The following is a 25,083-nucleotide window of genomic DNA, read 5'->3' as shown; positions in this document are numbered from 1 at the left end:
CCACCTCAAACAAAGTGGGGGTTACACCGTGTGCCATCCCCATGTCGGTCATCAGCATTTAGCACTGTCCCCTTCACGAAAGGGGCCAAAGAAAACCTTCAACCTTGAAAAGAAGTCTAAAGTTGGGAGTCTGAAAACTTTCGTCAAATCCTTCCTTGTGGTGCTCTTAGATAACTTGTATTTTTGAAGAAACATTTTCTAAGTCTTATGGTGCGCAATGTTTCAATGACCTCAAGTTTTCGTTTCTTCGAAGGTTGACATTTCCCGTTAGTCGCCCATTTTAGTCAGTTTTCGAAACTCTTGATAGGAGTCATCTACCCTGTGGTATAAACATCTACAAAATTACAATACAATCTTTTAATATACATGTATATTACAATAGTAAAATAACAATCTTCCTCTTACAATCTTATAATACATTGATTTTACAACAGTGATTACTTTTAGACAGTTTCATTATTCACCCAACTAACCTCCACCACCTCGCCCGACCTTCAAATAACTTTCTTAAGACTTTCTCAAAGTTATCTACTTTGTGGTGCATGCATTTATAACAAACGCATGCGTCTGGCGACCCCTGATTTTTTCTTTCCTTCCAGGGTTGACATTTCTCTTAGTCACTTGTATGAGATGGTCATTTTCATAATATCTATAAAATAAGATAGAGGTAGGGGGTGGTGGACGGGTTCCCCCCATTTTTTATGCCTTCCTTTATTCTGTAATTATTATAATAATGAATGCACAATAAATTTGTAAAATAATCTCATCAAAACCTGGCTGACTGTAATGTGTAAGTGAGCAAGTCTTACGTGCGAGAATTTGGAGTGTATTGTTGACCAATTTCTCCTTCTCTTCAACGCAAACACTTCCCTGACCTTTTCGTTTCTTCTTTGCTTTTTTTCCTCTTCAAATCGTACCTCTAAAATACATTTTCAGAAATAGAAACGAAGTAGAATTCCTAAACGCTGAAACAAATCGAAATCCTCTCCAAGACTGATATTTACGGACAGTATTATCGTCTTCCTTGACCTTCCTTTTAAACTTGTACTCTTTGTGGTATCTAGAAGAGCAAAAATAAGCGAGCAACTTTTAGAAAACAATCCACAACTTATGATTTACTGCTGAACGAGAATTAATGTAGTCCGAAGATGCAAAGTTAGAAGGTTTACAAGGCTTCAAAATGTCGAAACCATTACGGAATTACACTAATGTTTTAACGTTAATGGGTTAAATAACTCATCAGCTACACTCACCAAATGTATAGGATTCTTTTCTCCTTTGTTGATCTTCTGTTATGTTCTATTAGAATGATTTGTTTCAGTTGTTTGCTCGGCCCCACTAGCACTTGTGCTATAAACACTGCCGAGGGTAAATAAAGGTATCACTTCTCTTTAAACTTGTATTCTTTGCGGTAGAACTGATGAGAGAAATATTATAGAATTCAACATTTCTGGTTGAAATTAAAAACAATTTCTTGCTCAACCACACTAAAAACATCTGCAGATGCGAAGGTTATTACCTCTACAGAATTACCCAGATTTCATATAAGTAACAATTATTCCACTCGCGCTTGGTGGATATGAGATGATAGATAGCCAACGAGGCGCGAGTGGAATAATTGTTTTATTGAAAAAAACGCCCCCAAAATATTAGGCAAATCTTCTCGACTTTATTTTGTAAGAAGAAACCGGATGTTACAATGTACAGATATTAGATTATGGTATATCGGCTCAAATACCATAATGGCTAAGCAAATAAAAAGTCTTGAATTGCCTTATCCAATGATCCAGTTTTTAATAACATCAATTATACTCACCCGCAAATATAGTCCTCTCGTCTCCCTTGATCTTCGTTTTAAAACCGAAAATAATTCGATGTTCAACGACAATGAACACATTTAGACATGCTCACTTGTGGACTTCTATGAAAAAAAAAAAAAAAAGAAAACATATGGCACAAAAGGGAATTTCCTCTTCCTTGACCCTCTATTCATATTGGGCTTGGACGAGAAAGAATGGAGGAAGTAAAAACTTAAGAACAGTAACTGTTTCTAAACGGAAACCTTTTAAATTTCCGCAAATTATCATTGCATTACTTCAAAGTCATTTATTTTGTGACAGAACAAAGAACGACGAGTCAAAGCCCACCCATTAAACACCTTTTCTAGAAAAAAAAACTTATTTGATAACGAGGCTGACCCAAACTACAGTACCGTTCAAAGGTAAGTTGACTGTCTCAACTCAAAGCTTGATTCTTCATCCTAAGCTGTACTGTATTGGGATCATTCAAGGTAAACTAATGAGGTAGATCCCATCTAAATCGTGACCATTTAAAACCATCTTTTTCTTATCTCATCTGCTTCTCTGATGCCTGTAACCTCAAGACTGACTAGTTAATTGCCTGACAAACAGTTCTGATATAAACAAATTTAAAAATTTATCATGTTGAAAACAATTTAGCCAAATTGATCAACAACCTAGTAACTCATAACGTAATTTATCCAGATAACAATTACTTGAGTGAATCAGACAGTTGGTAAGTGGATCAGTCCACCCGTTGTTAATTTAACAAATCGGTTGAGTCAGTCAGCTGTCTGGCTGTCAGTTAGAAGACAGTCACTGAGTCAGTTACTAACTGATTCAGTCAGTCAGGAAGTCAGTCCTCCAGTTGGTAATTTGGCAAATAGGTCAGTTGCTCAGTCACTCAATCAATCACACACTACATCAGTCAGCCATCTGGCCATAAGGTCAGTTAGGCAGTCACTGAGTAAGTCACTCACTCTTGCAGTCAGCCAGTCAGTCCACCAGTGGGTCCTTTTGCCATTTGTCAGTCATTCAGCCATCTAGTCTCTGTCTTTCATTCTCTCAGTCAGCTACACTGTAGTCATTCATGTATTAATTACCTGGTCAGTCTACTAGTTCCTACGTTGGCCTGCAGTTATCCACACACCACCGTAAATCCATCAATGAGTCGGTCATTCAATCAGTCAGTCACTTACTCTATCTGTCAGTCAGTCACGCTGTATGTCATCATGTCAGTAACTTATTCAATGCAAAAGTCAGTTCAACAGTCAACTCAGGCTATTCCTTACATATTTATGTTACCATTGGTCAGCTGGAGGCGCGGTGGCCTCTTGGTTAGTGCGCTCGACTCCGGATCGAGTGGTCCGAGTTCGAGCCCCGGCCGGGACATTGTGTTGTGTTCTTAGGCAAGACACTTTACTCTCACAATGCCTCTCTTCACCCAGGTGTATAAATGGATGGGTACCGGCAATTTTTGGGGGTAACCCTGCGATGGACTGGCATCCCATCCAGGGGGGAGTAGAAATACTCCTAGTCGCTTCATGCTACAGAAACCGGAGTTAAGCACCGGCCTAATGGGCCACTAGGCTCGTAAACAGACTTTACCTTTACCTCACCATTAGTCAGCTACTGATTCAGTCTGCCAGTCATCCACATGTCAGTCAAATAGTCAGTGAGTCGCTTAGTCCAGTAGTCAGTCACTCACCACCTCATCAGTCGGTCTGTCACCTTGTCACCCTGTCACTCAATAATTCAGTCAGTCAGTTGTTCAATCAGCTGTTCAGTCAGTCCATCAGTCATTTGATTAGACAGTAATTCATTCTGCCAGTCAGTCAGCTGTTCAGTCAACTTGTGAAACACTTATTTCATCACTCATTCAGTCCCTTGGTTAGTCGATAGGTCAGTACGTCAGACATTTAGTTGGTAAGTCAACCAACCGGCAAGTTTTGTTACACAGCCAATCACCCAGCTAACTAGTGAGATGGTAAGCATTCCAAGCTTTCAGTGCATCAATCAATCAGTCAGTCCACAAGGAATTCTAAAAAACTTAGTGAAGCAGCCACTGAGCTTCTTAATCCTGAAAAATCTGGAACTTGGGTCAACCTTTGCAGCAGTCATATGTAATTTGTGAACAGCAGCATTTTAAAATTTTAAAAATCTTCAATTTTCAAAACATTTCTCTTATAGCAAGTCTTCCTTTAGTCTATCCCTGAATCTACATATTTGAAAGTCTAGATATAAGCATTTTCCCTAAATTTATAAATAGCTCAGACAAATATTCTATATCAGTTTTCTCACCTGAATTATCGGGAACTATCTTCCAATATGGGTGAGAATGCACTTCATTCCCTTTCCTGTACACTGCATTATCTATTCCACCTACAGAAGAAAGAAATATCAATTTTCATTTGTTTTAATACCAACCATTGCCATTGAGAATGATGAGTTATTACCCATATGGCCCCATGTGCATTTTCAATAGAAAACAAATGTTATAAGAACTCCCTGCACAAGGGATGCATGTAATGGCCAGTCTGTTAGTCCACTAGATTTAAATTGGTCTGTCAATCTGTCACTTACTCAGGCTGTCACTTAATTTGCTTAGTTTGACAGTTAGCCATTCAGTCATTTCATCAGTCATTTGATTGGTCAGTCAGTTGTCAGTCAGATGGTCCATCAGAAAGTCAGTCAAGTATTCATTCAATCAGATAATTCATCAATCAGTCCATTGACCAATCAGTCAATAAGTCAATCAGTTGGACAGTCGGTCTGTCAGACTGTTAGTCAGGTAGTCTATGATGACATAAAGTCACTCACAATGTCACATAGTCACTTACCTACTCTGCTAATCACCTAGAGCATTTCTGTCATTCAGTTTGTCAATTAATCAGTCTAAGTCTGCCAAGCAGTCAAACATAGTTGGCCAGTCAGTGCAGGGCAAGCCATCTGAAAGGTTGGGAGAATTCCCAAAAGTTTACATAATTTTCTTGAATTATCCCAACCCTTCTTTCATTTAGATAAGCATATGTAAACAAGCATGTTCCTCATTTGCCTATTAAATAGTTTGCAGAATTGTTTGGATAAAAACAATGCAAAAATCTTGCTGTTGAGTCTGTAAAATTATTATTTCTAGAAAAGCTTCCACATGGCAACTCTTCAACTCAAAAAAACTGACTGCACATTTCCTTTACGGAAAGAGGGATAATCAGTTGACAGGCAACTTTACTAATTTGGTGTTCATGTCCTTTACATAACTGGTAATTCAAAATGTCATTGATTTTAAGCCAGGATTGTGTACTCTTGTGCATGTTTTACGCCCAAGCCAAGGTGATCTTTACAATCTGGAGGAGCTACAACTTGGGAGATCGTGAATTTTACTTGAGGTGATTACACGCAGGCTATTGAGCTGCAAAATTAAATGTTGAATATAGATAAGTAAACTTTTCACTGCTAAATTTACACCGTCTGTTTAATTCAGAAAGAAAAAGTGAGCTTTCTGTTTCTCTTTCCTCATTAAATAAAATTCACCATGCATTAGTGTGGACAGGGCCTGAATTACCAAGTACATAATTAACAGTGCCTTACGTCAACGCAGCAGAGAATGCTTTTGATGTATACGTTTCAAGCAAAAGGCTGTTTTAACATATTCTGCTAGTATAAGTTGCCCGTTTTCAATTTTCAGGAACCTTTAAACGCAATTTTTTGCCGGGATAAGCTTTTCTGATCGCAGCTCTCACGTGTGACATCCGGTAGTATTCTTCAAGTATTCTTGAGCAGTAAAGTGTTAAATGACAACAATTCATGACCAGCTCAGTTCATCTTCTTTCCCATGGTAGAGTTTTTGTAACTTTCCATAATATGTTTGGCACGTTTGATATGTTGGATATGTTGTGATTTGTAAGGTCAGTTCTCACCTTGTCATAAGTCCTTTTCTGTGGTGCAAAAAAACTTTAGCCGGATCAATGGGGTCATTAGTTACATGAACTTTGATTAGACCATCATATCTGCATATTTAGAACTTGCGGCATGTATGACCAAATGTTGATTTTTGGGTCTTACCATCCCTTCTAAATACAATCAGCCATGGAGTCACATTATCCAATGTCACTTGGATATTGAGGTAAATGGGTAATTCGTATTTCAGGGCAGACCTTTTTCAGGAAAATGTTCGGCCTGGTGTGAATTACAATTTGCATCAATGATATATAAATAGCATTGGAAGATATTGAAAACCCACACAGCCGTCAAGCAACCAACCATGCGATGGACGTACCACAGCTTTAAAAGAGGGAAACAAACTACTGAATCGCAGGGGCCATTAACAGTGCTTGATGTTCAGAATGCATTTTTCAGGGGTCTTCTAATTTTTTCTTTGTTGCAAAAGCAAAATTTTCTAGCATGATAGTCAGAATGGCCTTTCGCTCAAAACATGGCACATGAAGAGAATTCTTTAACATATACAGTAAGTAACTAAGTGTTGAGGACTGAATTGAACTATTGTGAAATTCTCAAAAGTCGTGACTCAAACTGTATTCAATTGTTGGGTAACTTAATTGCACTATAATTGGCCATGAATTCAAACAGGGTCTTAGTTTTGAAGTGCTTTTCAAGCGCGAAAACCACAATCCTGAACCAGTCTTTCCAGGGGTCTTTGGTTTCGAGGGGTCTTAGCTTTTGAGGGGTCTTAGGTCTCGAGGGGTCTTAGTTTTCAAGGGGTCTTAGTTCTTAGGTATGGAGGGGAATACTGGACAAAATTGTAATTAGATCGTGTGCGGTGAGGCATTATATCGTAATGCATGGTTATGTAGCCAGAGGTACTATATCGTACCCGGTATGTTGTCTTATCGTAATGGCGATGCCATTATGTCTTACCACATGCTGCTATATCGTGCCCGATAATGCTACATCGTATCCGGTGTGTTGTTGTATCGTAGCAGAGATGCTGTCTCATCGTACCTGATAATCTATATCGTAGTCGATAATGATATATCGTACCCGGTGTATTGCTACGTCGTAGCAGTGATGCCGTTTCCTCGTACCATAGGCTGCTATGTCGTACCCGATAATGCTACATCGTAACCGGTGATGCTTCAGGTGAGTAAATAATATGTCATTTATGAAGCTTATGCTGAAGGTTCTTTATTTGTGAAAAAGAAAATTGTAGCCTACAGAACAGGCGTAATTTTTTAGCGTCTTAGGTGAACAGAGGCCAAAGCGTGGCGAATGCCAAACGCGAGTGGCGCGCGAGGGGAAGAGAAAGCTTCGCCTGTATGCCTAAAGACGGCAAAAAATTACGCTTGTTCTGCAGGCTACAATTTTCTTTTTCATAAATAAAGAACCTTCAGCTTAAGCTTCATAAATGACATATTATTTACTCACCTGAAGTTATCCGAGGCACGTTCGCGATCGCGAATGGCCGATAAGCCGACACTTGCACCATGCAGGTCACCAATGTTATTATTGGTCCTATTTGAATTTAAAGTGGCCTCTAGCTCTGTTAATTCGTTTCTTAAAATAGATGTGGTTCTTGCTATGAGATCTTGATCTGACATATCAATAGATTAGAGGAAAGAAACACACTAAGCTAAAAATCTCTACTTGTCCAACACCGCGTTTCAAAAGAAGTAAAAATCGAGAACTATCTCGATCTACAACACGTGATATCAGTTTCGCGCCAATTTCACTGTAAGCCGCTGACCAGTTAGACGTACGATAAAGCATCACCGGTTACGATATAGCATTATTGGATACGATATAGCAGCCTATGGTACGACGAAACGGCATCACTGCTACGACGTAGCAATACACCGGGTACGATATATCATTATCGACTAGGATATAGCATTATCAGGTACGATGAGACAGCATCTCTGCTACGTTACAACAACACACCGGATACGATGTAGCATTAGCGGGCACGATATAGCAGCATGTGGTAAGACATAATGGCATCGCCATTACGATAAGACAACATACCGGGTACGATATAGTACCTCTGGCTACATAACCATGCAGTACGATATAATGCCTCACCGCACACGATCTAATAACAATTTTGTCCAGTATTCCCCTCCATACTTAGGTCTTAGCTTTCGTGACACCCAAAAAAGGCTTCTGAAGACAATTAAGAAGAGCCATAAGAGAGTCAGTGGACTCTTAAAAAGTCATGTCAGTGACCTTTGTAATATGGGTAACTCCCTTACATGAAGACATAGCTCTGTACCTACTGTGTCCGTATTAGAGTGCTTCGAATGTACTTTAGCTACAGTGTTCCAAATAGGCTTTCTCAAGGCAATTAAGAAAAGCGTAACAGTTCCCCATTCAATCAGGTAAAAGCTTACTCTTCCAGTAATTCTGGAATAGCCGACTTATTACAGGTATGAACCTGTCTTCATAATAAGAAGTTTCTAAGCTTCCCTTACCTCTGGTGTGCAAACTGTGTACTATTTGTTTATCACTATAGAAGATGGCAATACTCAAGGAGACGAACGACAGTAAACGAAGCCGAGCTTTTAATAACTCCTGAGACATTCTGGGGAAGCCCCAAAAACTACTCCATATAACATCTCCCTTTTTCTGTAACAATAAAACATGAGGGGCGAACGTGAAATAGAATGTGAAATAAGATCATACAGAGCTGACTCAACATTGAAAGACCAAAATGTTTTTTTTTGTAGTAGTAACTCAACCAATGTTCAAAGTTCAAAGTTCGTTGTATCTAGGGGACAAAGTCATCCAACCTGGAAGGGCGCACACTAATTCTACCACTTCGAGTAACAACAGTCTGTTGTGGTTGCGAAGTCACAATCGCTTCTGCAGTAGACTTTAGCTGGGGACTTCCACGAATCTGTCTCATAGTTGGTGCCTGATTCAAAGGAGGATCTGCCATGGCATCTGTTAATGAATTGGCTAATGACCCTGCACTGGGTGATGGCTGACTCGACGGATTTGTGCCACTGATATCTAGTGAGGCCTGCTCTTGGCTAGGATCTTGACGAATAAACTTACGATTCCGTGAGGCGTGAGTAGTCCAGTGGTCAGTGCGCTGGACTCTAGGTCAGATGGCCCGGGTTCAAGTCCTGGCTGGGGCTTGACGTTGTGTCCTTAAGCAAGACGCTTCACTCACATTGCTTCGTCTTCTCGGATAGGACGTAAAGCCGGAGGTCCCGTCTCCTGCACCTATCAATTAGTTAATTTCGGCAAGGGACGTTAAAGAACCCACATCACGAGATTACTGTGATGTGGTCTGGCCTGTTTACTGGGAAGGGGGGGAGGGGGCATCTGTAAAAATTTCTCCTTTATTAATTGTAAACTGCCGCCGGCAGTCTGGAAAAGTCCCCCGCACAGTGTTGTAAAGCGCATTAGAGCATTTACATGGAAATGCGCTATAGAAATTGATCTATATCTATATCTATCCGTCTGTACAGGTTTCCGCTCTCTGTTTCAACAAGAAAGGAGCGTGGCCCAACTTTTGCCACACATGAACTTTTCTCCCAGGGTACTTTAGGATTTACAAGGTGAAGCCTTACTGGTTCTCCCACTTGGAGCTCGGGCAATGATTTTGCATGTTTGCATGTTTGTCATCTATGACCTCTGGCCTCAGCAATGCTACATTTGTTGGAATGGTAGTCCTAGTCCTTCGAGACATCAATTTTTGGACTGGGCCCGGTCCATTACTGTCAGGTGTGTTGCGCCACTCGAGCAAGGACATCTGGAGGTCTTTGTTACCTCGCTTTGCCCTCTTTACTAGATTCTTTGCAATTTTGACAAAAGACTCGGCTTTTCCATTGCTTTGGCTATGTAATGGTGAACTTGTAGTGTGCTGAAATTCCCATTCACGAGTAAACTTGGCAAAATGTGCATTGGAATACTGCGGCCCATTATCTGTTACCATGTCAGCAATGCCGTGACGTGCAAAGTGGCGTTTGGTTGCATTTACCACTGATTCTGCAGTAGTATCTGATACTGAGAAGATCAAGCTCGAAGTAATCGCTGAAGTAATCAACAGTCACTAAATAGTTCTCATCACCGAGGGTGAAGAGATCTTGTCCAACCTTTGACCAAGGGGTTTCAGGAATTTTGTGGGTCATCAACGGTTTTTTTTGTTGTCTAGCTAAGAAGTCGTTGCAAACTTCACAATTCTGCACTTGATCTTTGATTTGGTCTGCCATGCTTGGCCAGAATAACACATCACGTGCTCGACGTGCTCAGGCATCAGGCCCAAGGTGGCTGGAATGAGCTCTTGCAATCATTTGAGGTCTCATAGAAGCAGGAACAATCACTTTCATTCCTTTGTACAAGACTCCGTCTTGAACTGTTAACTCTTCTTTGTTGTTCCAATACTGGCGGATACAAACTGGAATTTCCTCTTTAGTAAGCGGCCAACCTGTCATAATCATGTTCATGAGACTTTGCAATGTGGCATCTGTGATTGTGCATAGTTTGATCTGCGGATGGGTGCCTTCTGATAGACGCATGTAATGAACTTGATTGATGTTGGCAATCTCTTGAAACAACAATTGCTCCTGGCTGAGCTGAAAGATCTGATACCCTGGGATGTTTTCATGTTGGCTGGGATCAGCTTGGAGGTAAGCTCTACTTAGCATATCAACAATGTACATCTGTGATCCAGGAAGGTACTTAACATGAAGATTGTACTTTTGTCGTCGAAGGAGCATCCGTTGCAGCCGTTTTGGTGCGGAGTGTAGCGACTTCTGGAATATTGGGACCAGTGGCTTGTGGTCTGTCTCCACTATCGTTAATTCTCTTCAGTGCAGATACTGATTGAAACGGCTGCATGCAAACACTATCGCCAAGCACTCCTTTTCTATTTGTGCATATCGGCGTTCTGTGGAGGCGCGGTGGCCTCATGGTTGCTGCGCTCGACTCCAGATCGAGTGGTCCGGGTTCGAGCCCCGGCCGAGACATTGTGTTGTGTTCTTAGGCAAGACACTTTACTCTCACAGTGCCTCTCTTCACCCAGGTGTATAAATGGGTACCGGCAAATTTAATGCTGGGGGTTAACCCTGCGATGGACTGGCATCCCATCCAGGGGGGAGTAGAAATACTCCTAGTCGCTTCATGCTACAGAAACCGGAGTTAAGCACCGGCCTAATGGGCCACTAGGCTCTTAAACAGACTTTACCTTATATCGGCGTTCTACAACTGACAATGACCTTGATACGAATGCCACAGGTTGTCCGTTCTGAAGATTTGTGGCTCCTAGGCCAGACTCTGATGCATCGCATTGGATAGTGGTTTCACTGGCTACGTCATAGTATTTGAGCACTGGTGTCGAGCTGATCATATTCTTGATGGTTTGGAATGCTTCTTCTTGCTGACTTTCCCACACAGACACAGTATTTTTCTCGGTTAGCTTGCGTAGTGGTTCAGACACTTCTGAAATTGTTGGCCTTAACCTGGAAAGATAGTTGATACATCCTAGAAGACGTTGGACTGCTTTTTTGTCGTCTGGTCGGGGCGTGCTTTCAATGGCCTCCACTTTCATGGGATCTGGTTTAAGACCTTCAGATGCGAACGAATGACCCATATAAGTGACTTGGTCTAGCCGCAACCTCAACTTCTTGTTTAACTTCAAATTCATGTTGCGAGCACGATACAGCAAGTTTAGTAAATTGCTGTCAAGGTCCTTTAGGGCATCTTCAATAGTTTCTCCACTGCCATAACACAGAAAGTCGTCTGCAATGAATTCTACACCACTGAGACCTCCAAGTGCTTCCTTCTGACGACGCTGATATTCTTCTGGTGCGCTGCTGATACCTTGTGGCATTCGTACATACCGGTACCTACCAAATGGGGTTCAGAATGTAGTAAGCCGAGGAGTTTTCTTTGCCTAGCTTTATTTGATAAAAGCCCTCCTTTGCGTCCAAGATAGTAAATACTTTAGCCTTGGCTAGCATTGGCAAAACTTCATCGACTGTAGGCATTTGGTACTTTGGCCTCTTGATAGCTCGATTTAGATCTCGAGGGTCTATGCATACTCTTAACTTTCCTGGTTTCTGCACTGCTACCAAGTTGCTTATCCAATCGGTCGGCTTGTTTTCTTGGACGATAATCCCTTGCTTTTCCATCTCATCGATCTTTTCCTTAAGTTTTGCTTTGAGTGCTACTGGCACACGTCGGGGAGTATGTTCAACTGGTCTGATGTCTGGATCGATCTCTATGTCATACTCCCCCGGAAGGCAACCCAGGCCAGTGAACACATCTTCAAAATCTCTCATGAGTTTGTCAAATGAAAGGGGTTCGTAATTTTCACTGTTTAATGAGTGAATGGACTGGTCTGGTCCTAAACATATCCAACCTTGCTTGATGCACGTGTTGCCGTCTACGATAGGCCAAGGAGCATTTACCGAGATGTCAAAGGATATCTCGCATTTGGAGCCACTGTTCAAGCTGACTGAGAAGGTGTAAGATCCCAATGGCTCAACCACACGTCCATCGTAGAGTCTTATCTTCCCACCAGGGGCGTCCAACTCGACTTCCCCACTGTGCAATAGATTTAGGAGGTCGGTATATGACATAGCACATGTTGCCCCTGTATCTACTTGAGTTGTGATGATAGGGCTGTACTCAGTTTGAAGTGTGAGTGGTACCATGAAAGAGGATGTTTCTGCTAATAACTCCAACGCGTTAGTGACAAAAATAGACTCATCAGAGTCAGATGCGGTCTCACATGCTGGCTCGCCACCCTCTGCATATCCTGGTGTTACACTTGTGTGATGTACCTTGTTGGCTGGCACACTTGAGACACGTTTCTTTTCCAGACACTTAGCGGCAAAATGTCCTTGTTTGCCACATTTACGACAAGTTTTTCCTGAGGCGGGACATTTAGTTCTATCGTAAGGGTGATTGGTGCCACAAAACTTGCATTGCTTTGCATTTGCTTTGTCTTGGTTACTTTGCATTGATTCATGTCCTCGATTACGTCGACTTTGCTTTCTATTTCCAATACCTCGTTTGTTTGCTGCGTGTACGATACTATGCGGATCACTCACTGCATCTTTAAGCTGCTCCTTGTGTTTTCTAGACAATTCGCTGGCACTTAGGGCCTCTATGCATCTTGTTAAATTGGGGACTGGGCGTTCCCTAAGTAGCCTGTCACGAGTAGCTGAATCTCGGGTACCGATAACTACTCTATCTCGGATTAAACTTTCGCAGAGACCCTCGAATTCGCAAGATTCAGCTAGGTGGCGCAGTCTCACAACATACTGATCAACAGTTTCATGCTACGTTTAATTGGCAAATCGACTTGACTCTTTCAAACAATAAATGTTTTTGAGGCATGAAATGGTTGCGTAAGGCGGTCAAAATCTTCGCAGGATCACTCCTGTCTTCAACGGTTAGAGTAGTAAGACTATTCATTACTTTCACACACTCCAAACCCATTATGCTACATAGTGCACCTGCCTGAACTGCCTTAGACTTCTTGTTTAACTCAGTGGCAGTAACATAATATTCCCATGCTTGTCGGAACAATTTCCAATTGGGTGAAACACCGTCCTTTACATTCATAGGCGGCGGTGGCGGTATGGTATAGACTGACATGATGAAAAGAAGCTTTGTACTCACAGTTCTGGTGCTTTCGAAAGCACATGTTAGGTGCGTAGAGCGCTGCAATACTGCAACAGCGAACTGGCTTTACATAAAATCGCTCACCTCGCAATCTTCTACTGTTAATGAACGTTTTTCTTGAACTTGTTCACTCCTGACACCATGTTTATCACTACAAACGACAGTAAACCGAACCATGCGTTTAATAACTCCTGAGGCATTCTGGGGAAGCCCCAAAAACTACTTCATATAACACTATTATTCCTGTATTATGTCATACAGAGCTTGAAACGGGCTCTCCGATCGTTATGATGATTTTCGTCGCTCGTAGCTTTCAGATATCACCAAAAGAGAGCCATAACCTTGAAAAAGAATAACGTGAACCCCGTTTCTGTCCAGAGTTTGGTAACAAACCACACGATAAGGTTCTATATATTCAAACCATTCACTTCATCCGCCATCTTGAGATAGTTTTCGTTCCCAACTTCCTCCCGGTCAGACGTGAGTTTTTATTGTCCGCAATGAAAACGTGGAAACTTCGCGGAAACACGTGGTCATTTCTTGCCACTCATTAATATTTCTGCTAAGTGCATCAAAGTAATTCTTATGCAATCCAACTGGAAATGGTATCCTTTTCCCTTAGGCGTCAAGCACAGGAAGACAGGAAGCTAAGGGACACATGCGGGAAGACAGTTTTTGACATACACTGAATGAAACGTCATTTGGGCGTCCAGCAGTCATTGAGGATCAATTTGTGGATCACTTAAAAATCATCTCTTGTACCCAAGAGTATAAGCGGGTACCCGTTATCTGTCGGGGAAAAGAAATTTCGAGTGGCGCAGGGGAGTTCACTACCATGAACTAGCAACCCATCCACGTTCTAGAGCTGATGTAGGTAGCGTAGCAATTCTCCTAGACACTTCATGATGCGGATTTCGAATTAAGCTGTGTGTCTGAGCTTAAGCGCTGGTTTCTCTTGGTTCCATTCATTTTTTCAAATAAAGTAACGGCGGGATGAGGTTTCGATGGAAAACGAGATGGCTCATTCGAACGCAGGCGAAAATTACTCTCGCTACTAGCAATATAGCATAAAATAATATTAATGATAATAATAGAGAGCTTAAGCACTAGACGTTTTTGACAACACGAACGGCAGAGAGGCCGCGTAAGACTGGATCGAGGCCTTCGTTCTTGGTGCGAAATAGGAAGGTTAAGCAGTCGACGTTTTTCAGACAGTGACTTCTACCCGTGTTAACATGTCTTCGCTAAAAGATGCTAGAGATATGACCTTAATGAGCAAGGGAATAAGTTTCTTTACCCCACTCTCTTGACAGAATGAATAATTCGTCTTTCATATTTATTAGGCGACTTGAAATTTACCACTTCATAGTTGTGTAAACAATGCGTACAAACGACTGAGCATGAAGTTCTCAGTGCATGATCTGGATGCCTAGAGGACCATTTCTCTTTTTCTAAATTCGTTAACCACAGCGAGATTTGTTAATCTTATGTTTGTAGTCGCTTGCTCAAAACCTAACAGGCATGCATACGTTATACAATGTGCAGTTACAAAATACAACCGATGCAGAAAGACAATCATCTATCTCATTTTGCACCTTGTTATTGTATCTAATTGTCGCTTAAGTGTCTTAATTCTAAATTATCGCTCAAACTAATTTATGATAAGCTTAAACCCGGTTTAAAAAAATCTTAGTTCTGCATTTGATGATTCAAATGGACATGAAATCAAATGACTTAACTCACCCAGACTTGGCGAGAAGATTGTCTGCCATTGTCGAATCCCGTTTAATCTATCGATTAAGCAAAAACCACTTTACGCGCTACGAAAACGTTTTTTAATCACTTAATGAAAAGCAGAAGATCTTTTTAAGGTTTTCAGACAATAATTTATCTCCTATAAACAAAATAACAGCATATTTTTGTGGCGTCCTACCTTCAACCTGAAAAGTGGCGTTCTGCCGTCTGCGACGTGGCCACGCGAACGTCATGACATGCGCAGTATGTACATAGTTCCTCTAATGACTTCCGGTAGGCGTTCGTGACCTCAAGAACGTCTGGTGCTTAAGCTCTCTAATAATAACCGCAAACTGCCTCAATCAGGAAATCATTTTAATTAGCTTTATAACTGACCCGTTTCCAATTTACAGAAAAATATTCAGAAAAACCTCAGAAAATTACAAATCTACATAAAATGATCATAGACAACCTTACAGAATTTTAAATCTATCCAATACAAAAGTGTTAACTTTAGCCCACGGTTATAAAACTATCAGATACCTAGAACTATCTCATAAATTGATTTAAAATCTGTAAAAATACGTGAAACAAACTCTAACACATTCAAAATTCCTTAAAAAGAGCCATCTGCTTCGTAAAACATTGTAAAAAACTATTTACTGCGCTAAATCGATGGTGAATTTCCCTTAGTTACAATTCACACCCTTGTTCGAGAATAGCTCTGTAAGAACCCATACCTATACAAACATGTAACCAGTGGTACGATGAAAATAAAAAAAATGTATGTATCACATCGTAAGTGTAAATTAAACTCGTTGCCCCCAAATTTTGTTGGAATTGAAACAATTTCTTCCAGATCTAGAAGCGTAAGATTTGAGAAAACCTAACGAACACTGGAGCTTCGATCCCAGCTAAAAATCACGGTCTAGCCATGCGGTAAACGGCTGTTATGCGAGTTTACTGGATGGGGCAAACAGATTTCTTTTTGCGCAGATCAGGACGGCTCCTGGCTCGGGAGAGTTCTTTCATCGATGACGCCTAAAAAATAACGTAGAACACGGTACAAGAGTATCTAGTTAGTAGTGCCTAGAAAAAGAGACAACCTCCAGAAAGGTTTGAGGAGAAAAGACAAATAAGCTGACCCACAGTAAATAGTGTTCGATTGAGTAACAATTTCCGAGCATTCATCAGTGATAAATGCTCGGAAACACCGATGAAACTAAGTAAAGACCACTCAGGATAACAGCCATGCATACCGCAAACAATCATGGTGACCCATCTGTTTATTTCACTTTTCCAATGACCTTCGAGTGGCACTCAACTGTGCCAAGTTTGCAAAATATTTGAATCAAAGTGTGAGGTAATCAAGGCATTGACAGAGGTAGCAGATGTTCGCAGAAGTCCCCATTTTTTGTTATTATACGAGACTCCAGTATGTTTGCTCCCCTCAAGGGACGAGAGACGAAAAACAAGAAGCATGTCTTCCCAGCGTATCTCGCTACGACATCCTGAGTTGCACATGGGTAAAAACATCTTGAGGGAAGTTTGAACAAAGAGCGATGCTGGAAGACGCGATAGAGAAAGGATTGGGTGATACAATAACTCCGACTGACCTTGGACAAGTTTGGTAAAGATGCTGCAGAGCGGATCTTCTGTTTTCGTATCAGACTGTCCATTTCTCTACGGGTTCTCTGCAATACCATTAAAAGGAACCTTCATGGATCAGTCTCAAGAACATGATGAGATTTGTTATAAGCTAAGGAAAAAATCCGTCCGCAGTGTAACATACTCACTTTGTCGCCAGTGGACTGCAACAAGGCTACAATATCGTCATGGCGGTACCAATAGGCCAATTCAATTGCAGATTCCCCGTCCTTGACAAGTCAAAGCAGGAACAAAATAAATACAGTTATTATACTGAAAAGAAACTAAAACGATAAAAAATACTTATAAATGTCCACAATTTACCTTTGTGAGAAGCGAAACATTCGCACCAAACAGCAACAGAACCTCTACTATTCGTCTCTTGCCTCTCATGGCGGCATAATGGAGAGGGGTTCTTTTTTCCTGTAGGAAGAACAGAGTGAGTCACCTAAAGAATAAAGAAGTTTAATGTCACAAGTGCGGGACAGAAAAAAACAACAACTGCAAGTATCTTCAAGAGGATGCAAAGCCCTTTGGTAGGGGTAGAGGTACCTTATAAGTCGGTCAGGGGTTGGCGTGGGGAAGAAATCAAGTTCAACCCCGAATTTTCGTTTAGATTTCGCCTATGTTTTTTCGAGCCCACGATGCAGCACTCTTATTCAAGTCATGGCGAGCATTTTTTCGAAAATACGTTCTTCGTTTTGGAGCGCAACATTGATAGAAAGAGCACTGAAGGGTAAAGTGTTGTACACTAACAGGGGAAACTTCATTACGAGGAAACCCTAAGTACGGTTTCCTTTCAATATTGGTGTTCCTTCATTCAAGGTGACTGACACAAAGTTTATCGAAATTTATGTCCCTTAGATGAAGGTATTCTTAAAATAAAGGTTTCCTTAAAGAAAATCTTCACATTTACAGTACAGAAAGCCCTAGAAATCATTCATGTCTGGGAACGAAGGCTTGTCACTGAGGGTTTCCTACAGTGTGCAGGTATATACATAAAAAGAAAATGTTGCTGTGCGTGATCTCGAAATAAAATTAATATACACACCTCATCAGCCAGATTGACGTTCGCTCCACCAGGGATGAGACGGTGAACAATAGCATGTTGTCCACTGATGGCCGCCTCGTGCAGAGCTGTCTTACCATACTATAAGGAAACGGGAACGGCCAGATAGGTATTACCTTTCGAACACCACTTTCTTTCATTTTAATTTAACTTTTATAAGAAGGTAAGCATCGATTACAAATCACGTTACCTTTCCCAACGTCAAGAAGATCATAAGTTTAAAAACTTCATCACAATTCTACGTTCTCTACTGATACTCTTGTTTATCACTGAATAATTTCAAATGTTTTTTTTTTTTTTTTTTTTTTTTGAAACTTTGCAGTTAAACCACTAGGGCAGAGCCCTATAACATGTAATTGTCCCACAGGAAAAAAATTAAAAGTTCAGAACCTGTAACGTAGAATCTTACCCCGTCTTGTAAATTAGGATCAGCGCCATCGTTTAGCAAGGCTTCTACGATTCCAAGATGCCCCTCCCAGCTGGCAACCATCATTGCAGACTGACCAAACTGCAAACAGAGAAAGATTGTCAATGGTTAAGTTTCTTACTGAGAGTCTTTGAACAGCCTTGGGTTGAGCCACGATAAGACAAAAGCCTCGCTACCTTCAAGAGTTCCTACCTTTGCAATTTGGAAAATGAGGAAAAACTCAACCACTGAGAGTTGTTATTGAAATCACTATTAATCTATTTGAAACTGATGGCATTAAACTTATTTTCATCCCTTCAATTTCGTGACCGTGTGTAATGTGAAGGTTCGATGTAAATCTCTTCATTTACCCACATTTGTACATTTGTGTGTAAACGAACAGCCAACTACTATTTTCTGCGGATACTTGTTGTGCAGTAAACTTAGGCCTCTCAATTTTGAGGGCATTGAATAAAATGACCACTAGATCGGTCAAGTATGGCTCATGGGTCAAAAAAAAAAAAAAAAGAAAAGAAAAATCGCGCCAAGGCTTCCCAACAAGCCGGATGAAAAACTGCAACAGAGTTCTCGTTGGCTCTAAGTTATTTTTTCCCACTATTCTGAATGGTCAAAATTGTGTTACACACGGAAGGAAACTGTTTTATTTACTGAGCTCATTCATACAAACAGCAATCACAAGTCAAGAAGCTACATGGACACGCACTGCACCTCATTTTGATAATTCATATCAACTCCTTCGTCAATGGTTCTCTTAGCCTCGTCCTCATCCCCTGCTTTGGCAGCAACCATGAGATCTTTACAAAGTTCCATCTAAAATGAAAACCATATCCCAGCAAGTAAGCAACTTCTCGGCTTCTTAAGTCTTAATAGGGTAAATAGGGTATGTATCACTACTACTTTCCGAAAAATTTGGAGGAGAGGGATAACAGCGGAGGGGTGGGGGGGGGGGGGTAAAAAGCATCAATGGAACTTCACTTTAAAAGTAAAAATTTAAATACTCATACTAACCTGTTTTTCTACTTCTTTATCCTCAGCCCCCTTTATACTCATCTGTAATTCTTCTCTGCTGAGAAACATTTCTTTCTGCAAATCAAACCACGTTAAATTAATAACTAGTATGCTTAAGTGAAAACGTACATGTTCAATAATTAATACAATTTGCATATATCTCTTACTGAGAAAACATACTCACCTCTTTGTATATTGAACTTATGCTTGCAGCTGACAGGAGAGGACTCTTGTGAACATGATCTGAACTATGTGTATCTAAAATAATAAGACATTAGCTTACCACTATATAAAACTTTGATATTTCATTCAACTGTGTATTAAAGTATCACATTAGTCTCCAAATCTCAGAGAATTGGCCCCTAAGGCATTGAATGCACAATACAGATATACATGTACACCATGTATTTTGTTACTATGTACAGCAAAATAAATTGAACTGTTAGATGTTCGTCTTGTTACCGTACACATGCCTTTGACCCTTTAACTCCCATGAGTGATCAGGAGAGAATTTCTCCTTACAACATCAATACAATATCAAGCAGACAAGTGAAGAGAATATAGAAGAATATCAAGAAGGGGATCATCGGTTGATCCAATACCAAATTCCCCAAACTCACAAAATAAAAATTGTATAGCAGAGAGTAATGAGAATTAATTACTGATCAGATCTTGGGAGTGAAAGGGTTAAACAATGTACTGTAACTTGTGTCAAGGAATCAATGGCAATATCTGAGCAACTGCCCCCCTACCCCTCTCCTAATCCAAAATTACTCCTTACTTGTTATCAGTTGACTATTGTTGGGTCAGGAGAGGGGTAGTGGAATCAATCTTGGTATCTGAGCAACTGTGCACTTACCCCTCCCCTAATCCAAAATTACTCCTTACTTGTTATCAGTTGACTATTGTTGGGTCAGGAGAGGGGTAGTGGAATCAATCTTGGTATCTGCGCAACTGTGCACTTACCCCTCTCCTAATCCAAAATTAGCTCCTTACTTGTTATCAGTTGACTATTGTTGGGTCAGGAGAGGGATAGTGGAATCAATGTTGGTATCTGAGCAACTGTGCACTTACCCCTCCCCTAATCCAAAATTACTCCTTACTTGTTATCAGTTGACTATTGTTGGGTCAGGAGAGGGGTAGTGGAATCAATGTTGGTATCTGAGCAACTGTGCACTTACCCCTCCCCTAATCCAAAAGTAATCCTTACTTGTGAACCATGGTTTAGTACTGTACAGGGCCACGTTGTTTAAAGCTGGGTTAAGAAAACCCAGGGTTCGTGTGAAATCTGATTTAAGATATGAAAGCTTTAGATGAAAATTCAGTTTGACTACTTTTGTCTGCAATATGATGATTGGATGCTCTCAAAAGAAGGGGGACAATCATCATAAAAAAGGCTTTTGAATAGAGAAATAAAGAAACCTGGATCAAAATTTAACCCTGGGTTAGCACTAATTGGCTGTCAAACAACTGGGCCCTGTATTACTATATTAAAACACGATGAATGAATTTACCAGTGCTGATAGAATCGTCATTTGATTTTCCATCCAACTTTCTTAAAATCTTTTTGTATTCTGGTGGAGGTACATAGGGAGGGGGCACCACAGCAAATCTTCCACTTGTGTCATCTCGATATTCATGATCAGTAAACACACTGTCATCATAATCTGACAACACTTCACTCTCTGCCTTCAGAGCTAAAAACTGTTGTGAATGTTCATGTAAGTTCTTAGGTCTATAATCATTATATTGATTGTATTCTCTGGAGCTATGATCTGAAGGCTTATAGAAACCATCAGATGTGAAGCCAGTTGCTTTGGGAAACTCCCTTTGAATCTCAGTGTCTCTCTGTGAGTCTTCCCTATCATGTTGAACCATATTGTCATGCCCCCTTGAGACTATGGATGGCTGATGCCTTGGTTGATCAACAAGTGTAGTTTTCACCATCACCAGCTTTCCACTTACAGGGGCATCACGAAAACTTTCTGGAGGGGAGTATATTGGGGTGTGAGCTCTTCCATCTGTAGTCCTTGCAGAGTAAATTATTGGAGTAGCAGTCTCTTCCTGTGGTTTCATGTTACCTTGATAGCAATCTTCATCAAGATAAAATTGCCGTGTGTCTTCCGGTTCTGGTTCAGGAATCATTGATCTGTATAAGGAGTCCTCTAAAACTGCATCCTCATACCAGGTGGAACCAGGCTCCGATTGCCTTTGAATCCTCTGGTTACTTTTAGTCACCACTCTCCTATCATCAAAATCTGATTGGCTCATATTAAAGGATGGCACGGCTTCTGTCTTATAAATTTTGCCATTCAGAAAACCCACAGGTTCTTTCTGGAAATTTTTATGTCCATGCCTTCCACTGACTTGGAATGTTGCTGTTGAAGTGAATTTTTTAGTGTTTTCTAATTTGGAAGTTGTTCTTTCTAATGGAATCACCTCTGATTTTGCCGCCATGTTGCCATAATTCACAGCTGCTGTTCCAGTGTGTGATTTTTTAGATGGACTTTGAGAGTACCAGCTTCTCTCCCCATTAACATAACTGTCTTCAAAAGAAAAGTCTACAACAGATGTTCTCTTTTTACTGCTCTCAGCTCTTTCATTGTCTTCCAACTTCTGGCCATTCTCATTTTTCAAGGAAATGTTAAGTGACCAATCTCCATGACTGTCACTGGTGGTGTTGTCTTGAGTTGTGGAGAATAGCTCATCAGGAATGCTCCAAGACTGTAGCTCTTTACTCTGCTTGACTTCTGGTACAATCAAACGTTCATTTGCCAGAATTGGCTCTCTATATTTTTTCCAATGATGCCGATCCAATTGAACTGGAGATGACCTCTGAGACAGTGTGTCATCCTTAAACCTCTGTGGATTGTCGCCAATTATGTTTGGTCTTTCTTTTACAATGCTCTGATCATGTACACAATGTACTTTATCAGGTATGGCTTTAACATTCATTGGTGAATCTTCCACATCCATGGCAGCCTGGACATTGTGGTGAATGTACATTATTTTTGGCCGCACTACCCTGATGGGCAAGTCTGTTCTGTCTTCAGGAGCTGCAGTATCAATGTAACCCATGTTTGCTAGCACAACTTTTGCATTCCCTCTTTCTGGTGATAGAACTGATTGTGAAAAATTTGGGCTACCCAAACTGCTCTGATTTTGTTCCTGTTTACCATTATAGCATCCATTCTTTATTTCACCTGTAGCTTTGGAGTGATTTGAAATCTGCTGATCTTCATGGTTTTGAATAAGGTCACCTTGGAAGGACTCATTCATGGATGTAAAGCTGGTAAGGGAAAGGTCATCACCATAACCATTTCTTCTAGTCTTCCGTCCAAAGTAAATTCCAATTATGCTTAACTGCTGCATAGTGAGACACACATCAGTTCTTCCAAGAGAGGAACGTACATGTTTACGAGAACACTCAGGCACCAATACATAGACCAGAAGATCTGATGCACCAAATGAAACTCCCATGTATATAACTGTTTCCCAGCCAGGGTCACCTTGAGCAATCTCAGGGATTTGGAAAAGTCTTCTGATCTTCTGCAAAATTGTCTTTTTGTTCTCAGAGAACCATGCAAAATGGTTTCTGATCCTAATCCATAATGGAAAGTAGCCACACTCTGAGAAAAAAAAAGGCAAGAAGAGAAAAAAATAGAAGACAATAAATAAATTATTTCCTTATAACTTTTCAATATTATTTTACTGCAATCCTGTAATTAAAACTACATTACCATTTCTTATTATCCAACTGCACTTAGTAGAGTACAAATGATGCACACATGAATTGATGTACAAATATACTTCGCTTTTCCTCCCTTGTACAAAATGCACACAAAATAAGGGAGTTGGATAATAAATAACTTACTTTTATTCATTGTTTCTATTTTGTCTCGCCCTTTGGGCTCTTGAAAATATGGTGCAACTCATAAAAATACTCAGTAACACTACTACGGTACCACTACAGCTAATGAGATATACATCATATTACTCCTCAAATTAAAATGAGAAAAACATAGAAATGTATTAAATATGCAAATTGTATTCATAACTACGACGAGAATATTCAAAATTAGTATATACCAGCAAAACATTAATACTATTAGCATTTAAATGTAACTTTTACAACTATATTTAAATCAAAGAAATGATCCAGGCTTGTCAACAGAGAGGAAATAAGAAAACACCATTTTGGAACTACACTTTGTCTTTCGTGCTGCATTTCTCAAAGGGGTTTTCCCTAATAGAAGCAAAAGGTAAGACTGGAAAATTGAATTTCAAGAACCCGATCGTGTGGGCATTTAATTTATTCAAGTACTGTCAGCGCTAGGGGCATTAGGTGGACGTGAAAAATGCAAATAATGTAAACACCTTCTCACTTTCTCGTGTTTATTTTTGCCAGTTTTAATGGTTTTCACGGCGATCGTAGTATTTGAAAAATTTCTCATGCCATGCCTAATCTAAAAAAATTTCACGAGAGCGTCTAAGCCATTTAAATTATTTACACACAAGGAGCATGATAACACCATTTGTATAATAAAATTACCGGATAACGTACGGGTCAAAATATAAACAAGGGCTACAAAACGGACGATGACGTACCTTGGAAAACTCGTGGATGCACCGGGTTATTGCTACTATCCCAATCACTGACTACTTGGAGGAGATCGTGACAATTTATCTTCTGCAAAAGGCGCAGCACAACTCGTAGATTATCTTTTCCGTAATACAAATTGAGAACAGCGATCAGAGCTTCGCCGTCCGTGACGGTTCTCAACGTGTCACTACGAATAGCGTTGCGAAGAAGTGAGACTATGTGATCTACTTCGTCCAACCTTAAGTTTCGGGCCACAAAATCCTTGATAGCTTGAAGAGGTTCGAAAACTAATCCTGAAAGTCGCTGTCTGTCACACTGAAGCTCTTTGATATTGATTCTTAGGTCTTCTGTAGCCATATCAACGCTACGAAAACTTAGAGCAAGCTGTGAGGTTGAGCCGGATACGAGAGCAGAGCCACTTTCAGTTGTAAGCTTCTCAGCAGATCTTACATTGATTGATCCACTAGAAGAACACCAAATTTGTAGCTTAACAGATTACTAAACTCCTCGTGCTAGTTCCACTCACAATATTCCAGAAGTTAAGTCCCAAAAGGGTCGTCAAATCTTCTACACCGTGATGCCTTTAACCAGTCTTCTTTAACCACTGGAATTCACGCCGTCCTTTGAGCTTGTCGTAACCGCCAATGTATCAACCAGATGGTATTGATAACGCACTGTCTGATTGGTTTTTAAAAACTGTCGTTTGATTGATGTCAACAGAAGGTTTCCGTTCGCGCAAAACGGTTTCCTGTCGTGCAATCCTAATAATATGGAAATAATATGCAGACTGGTCTTTGATGCGGTGCTGCGATGCGTTGCCAGCAGAATAATTATAAGAATAATCGTTAGAATAATTGAATAAATTTTCCGAGCGTGAAAAGCATAACAAACCACACATGGAAGCTGTGGTAACTAAAACAACAAACCAGCCAGTGAGAATTCACGATAAAGAGCTTTCCTGACCTCGCTTTTCTCTTGAAGTTGACACAATTTGACACTGTTGAAAGGCGAGACAATGCAGCAGGAAGCCAGATAAATCCCACCAAATGCGTATTTCTTCCGATTAAAAATCTTCTCTCGCAGATTTAAGAAAACAAAGTTAGGATTTCTTGTAGCGATTCAATCGCGCTAAAGCGCTAAAAATTAAAGGTAAACTCTTAGCATTTCTTGCCGCATAATTCGCCACATGTTCCCACATGTG

The 25,083-nt window shown here is 40.5% G+C and overlaps 1 protein-coding gene and 2 long non-coding RNA genes across 3 annotated transcripts; all 3 read right to left on the bottom strand.

The window, feature by feature from the left end:
- Positions 1-342: 342 nt before the first annotated feature.
- LOC111332455 (uncharacterized) lies at positions 343-4,074 on the bottom strand. The gene is made up of 3 exons (XR_002695023.2): positions 1,817-4,074; positions 1,254-1,417; positions 343-1,060 (listed from the first exon to the last, which is right to left on the bottom strand). It is a non-coding gene; the product is annotated as an uncharacterized LOC111332455 (long non-coding RNA).
- Positions 4,075-4,754: 680 nt separating this feature from the next.
- LOC148733005 (uncharacterized) lies at positions 4,755-15,339 on the bottom strand. The gene is made up of 2 exons (XR_015999927.1): positions 13,479-15,339; positions 4,755-5,208 (listed from the first exon to the last, which is right to left on the bottom strand). It is a non-coding gene; the product is annotated as an uncharacterized LOC148733005 (long non-coding RNA).
- Positions 15,340-15,486: 147 nt separating this feature from the next.
- LOC111332433 (uncharacterized) lies at positions 15,487-25,064 on the bottom strand. The gene is made up of 11 exons (XM_088756726.1): positions 23,888-25,064; positions 20,794-22,908; positions 19,464-19,537; positions 19,280-19,354; positions 18,980-19,081; positions 18,254-18,352; positions 17,827-17,925; positions 17,100-17,198; positions 16,925-17,005; positions 16,745-16,822; positions 15,487-16,169 (listed from the first exon to the last, which is right to left on the bottom strand). The coding sequence occupies exons 1-11, from the start codon at positions 24,237-24,239 to the stop codon at positions 16,089-16,091; spliced, it is 3,255 nt and encodes a 1,084-aa protein (XP_088612852.1). The 5' UTR covers positions 24,240-25,064; the 3' UTR covers positions 15,487-16,088.
- Between the last annotated feature and the right edge of the window lie 19 nt (positions 25,065-25,083).

Source organism: Stylophora pistillata, chromosome 4 (genome assembly GCF_964205215.1).
Source record: "Stylophora pistillata chromosome 4, jaStyPist1.2, whole genome shotgun sequence".
Taxonomy (NCBI): domain Eukaryota; kingdom Metazoa; phylum Cnidaria; class Anthozoa; order Scleractinia; family Pocilloporidae; genus Stylophora; species Stylophora pistillata.
The sequence above is the reverse complement of the archived record's forward strand: the minus strand, read 5'-3'. Positions and strand labels throughout refer to the sequence as shown.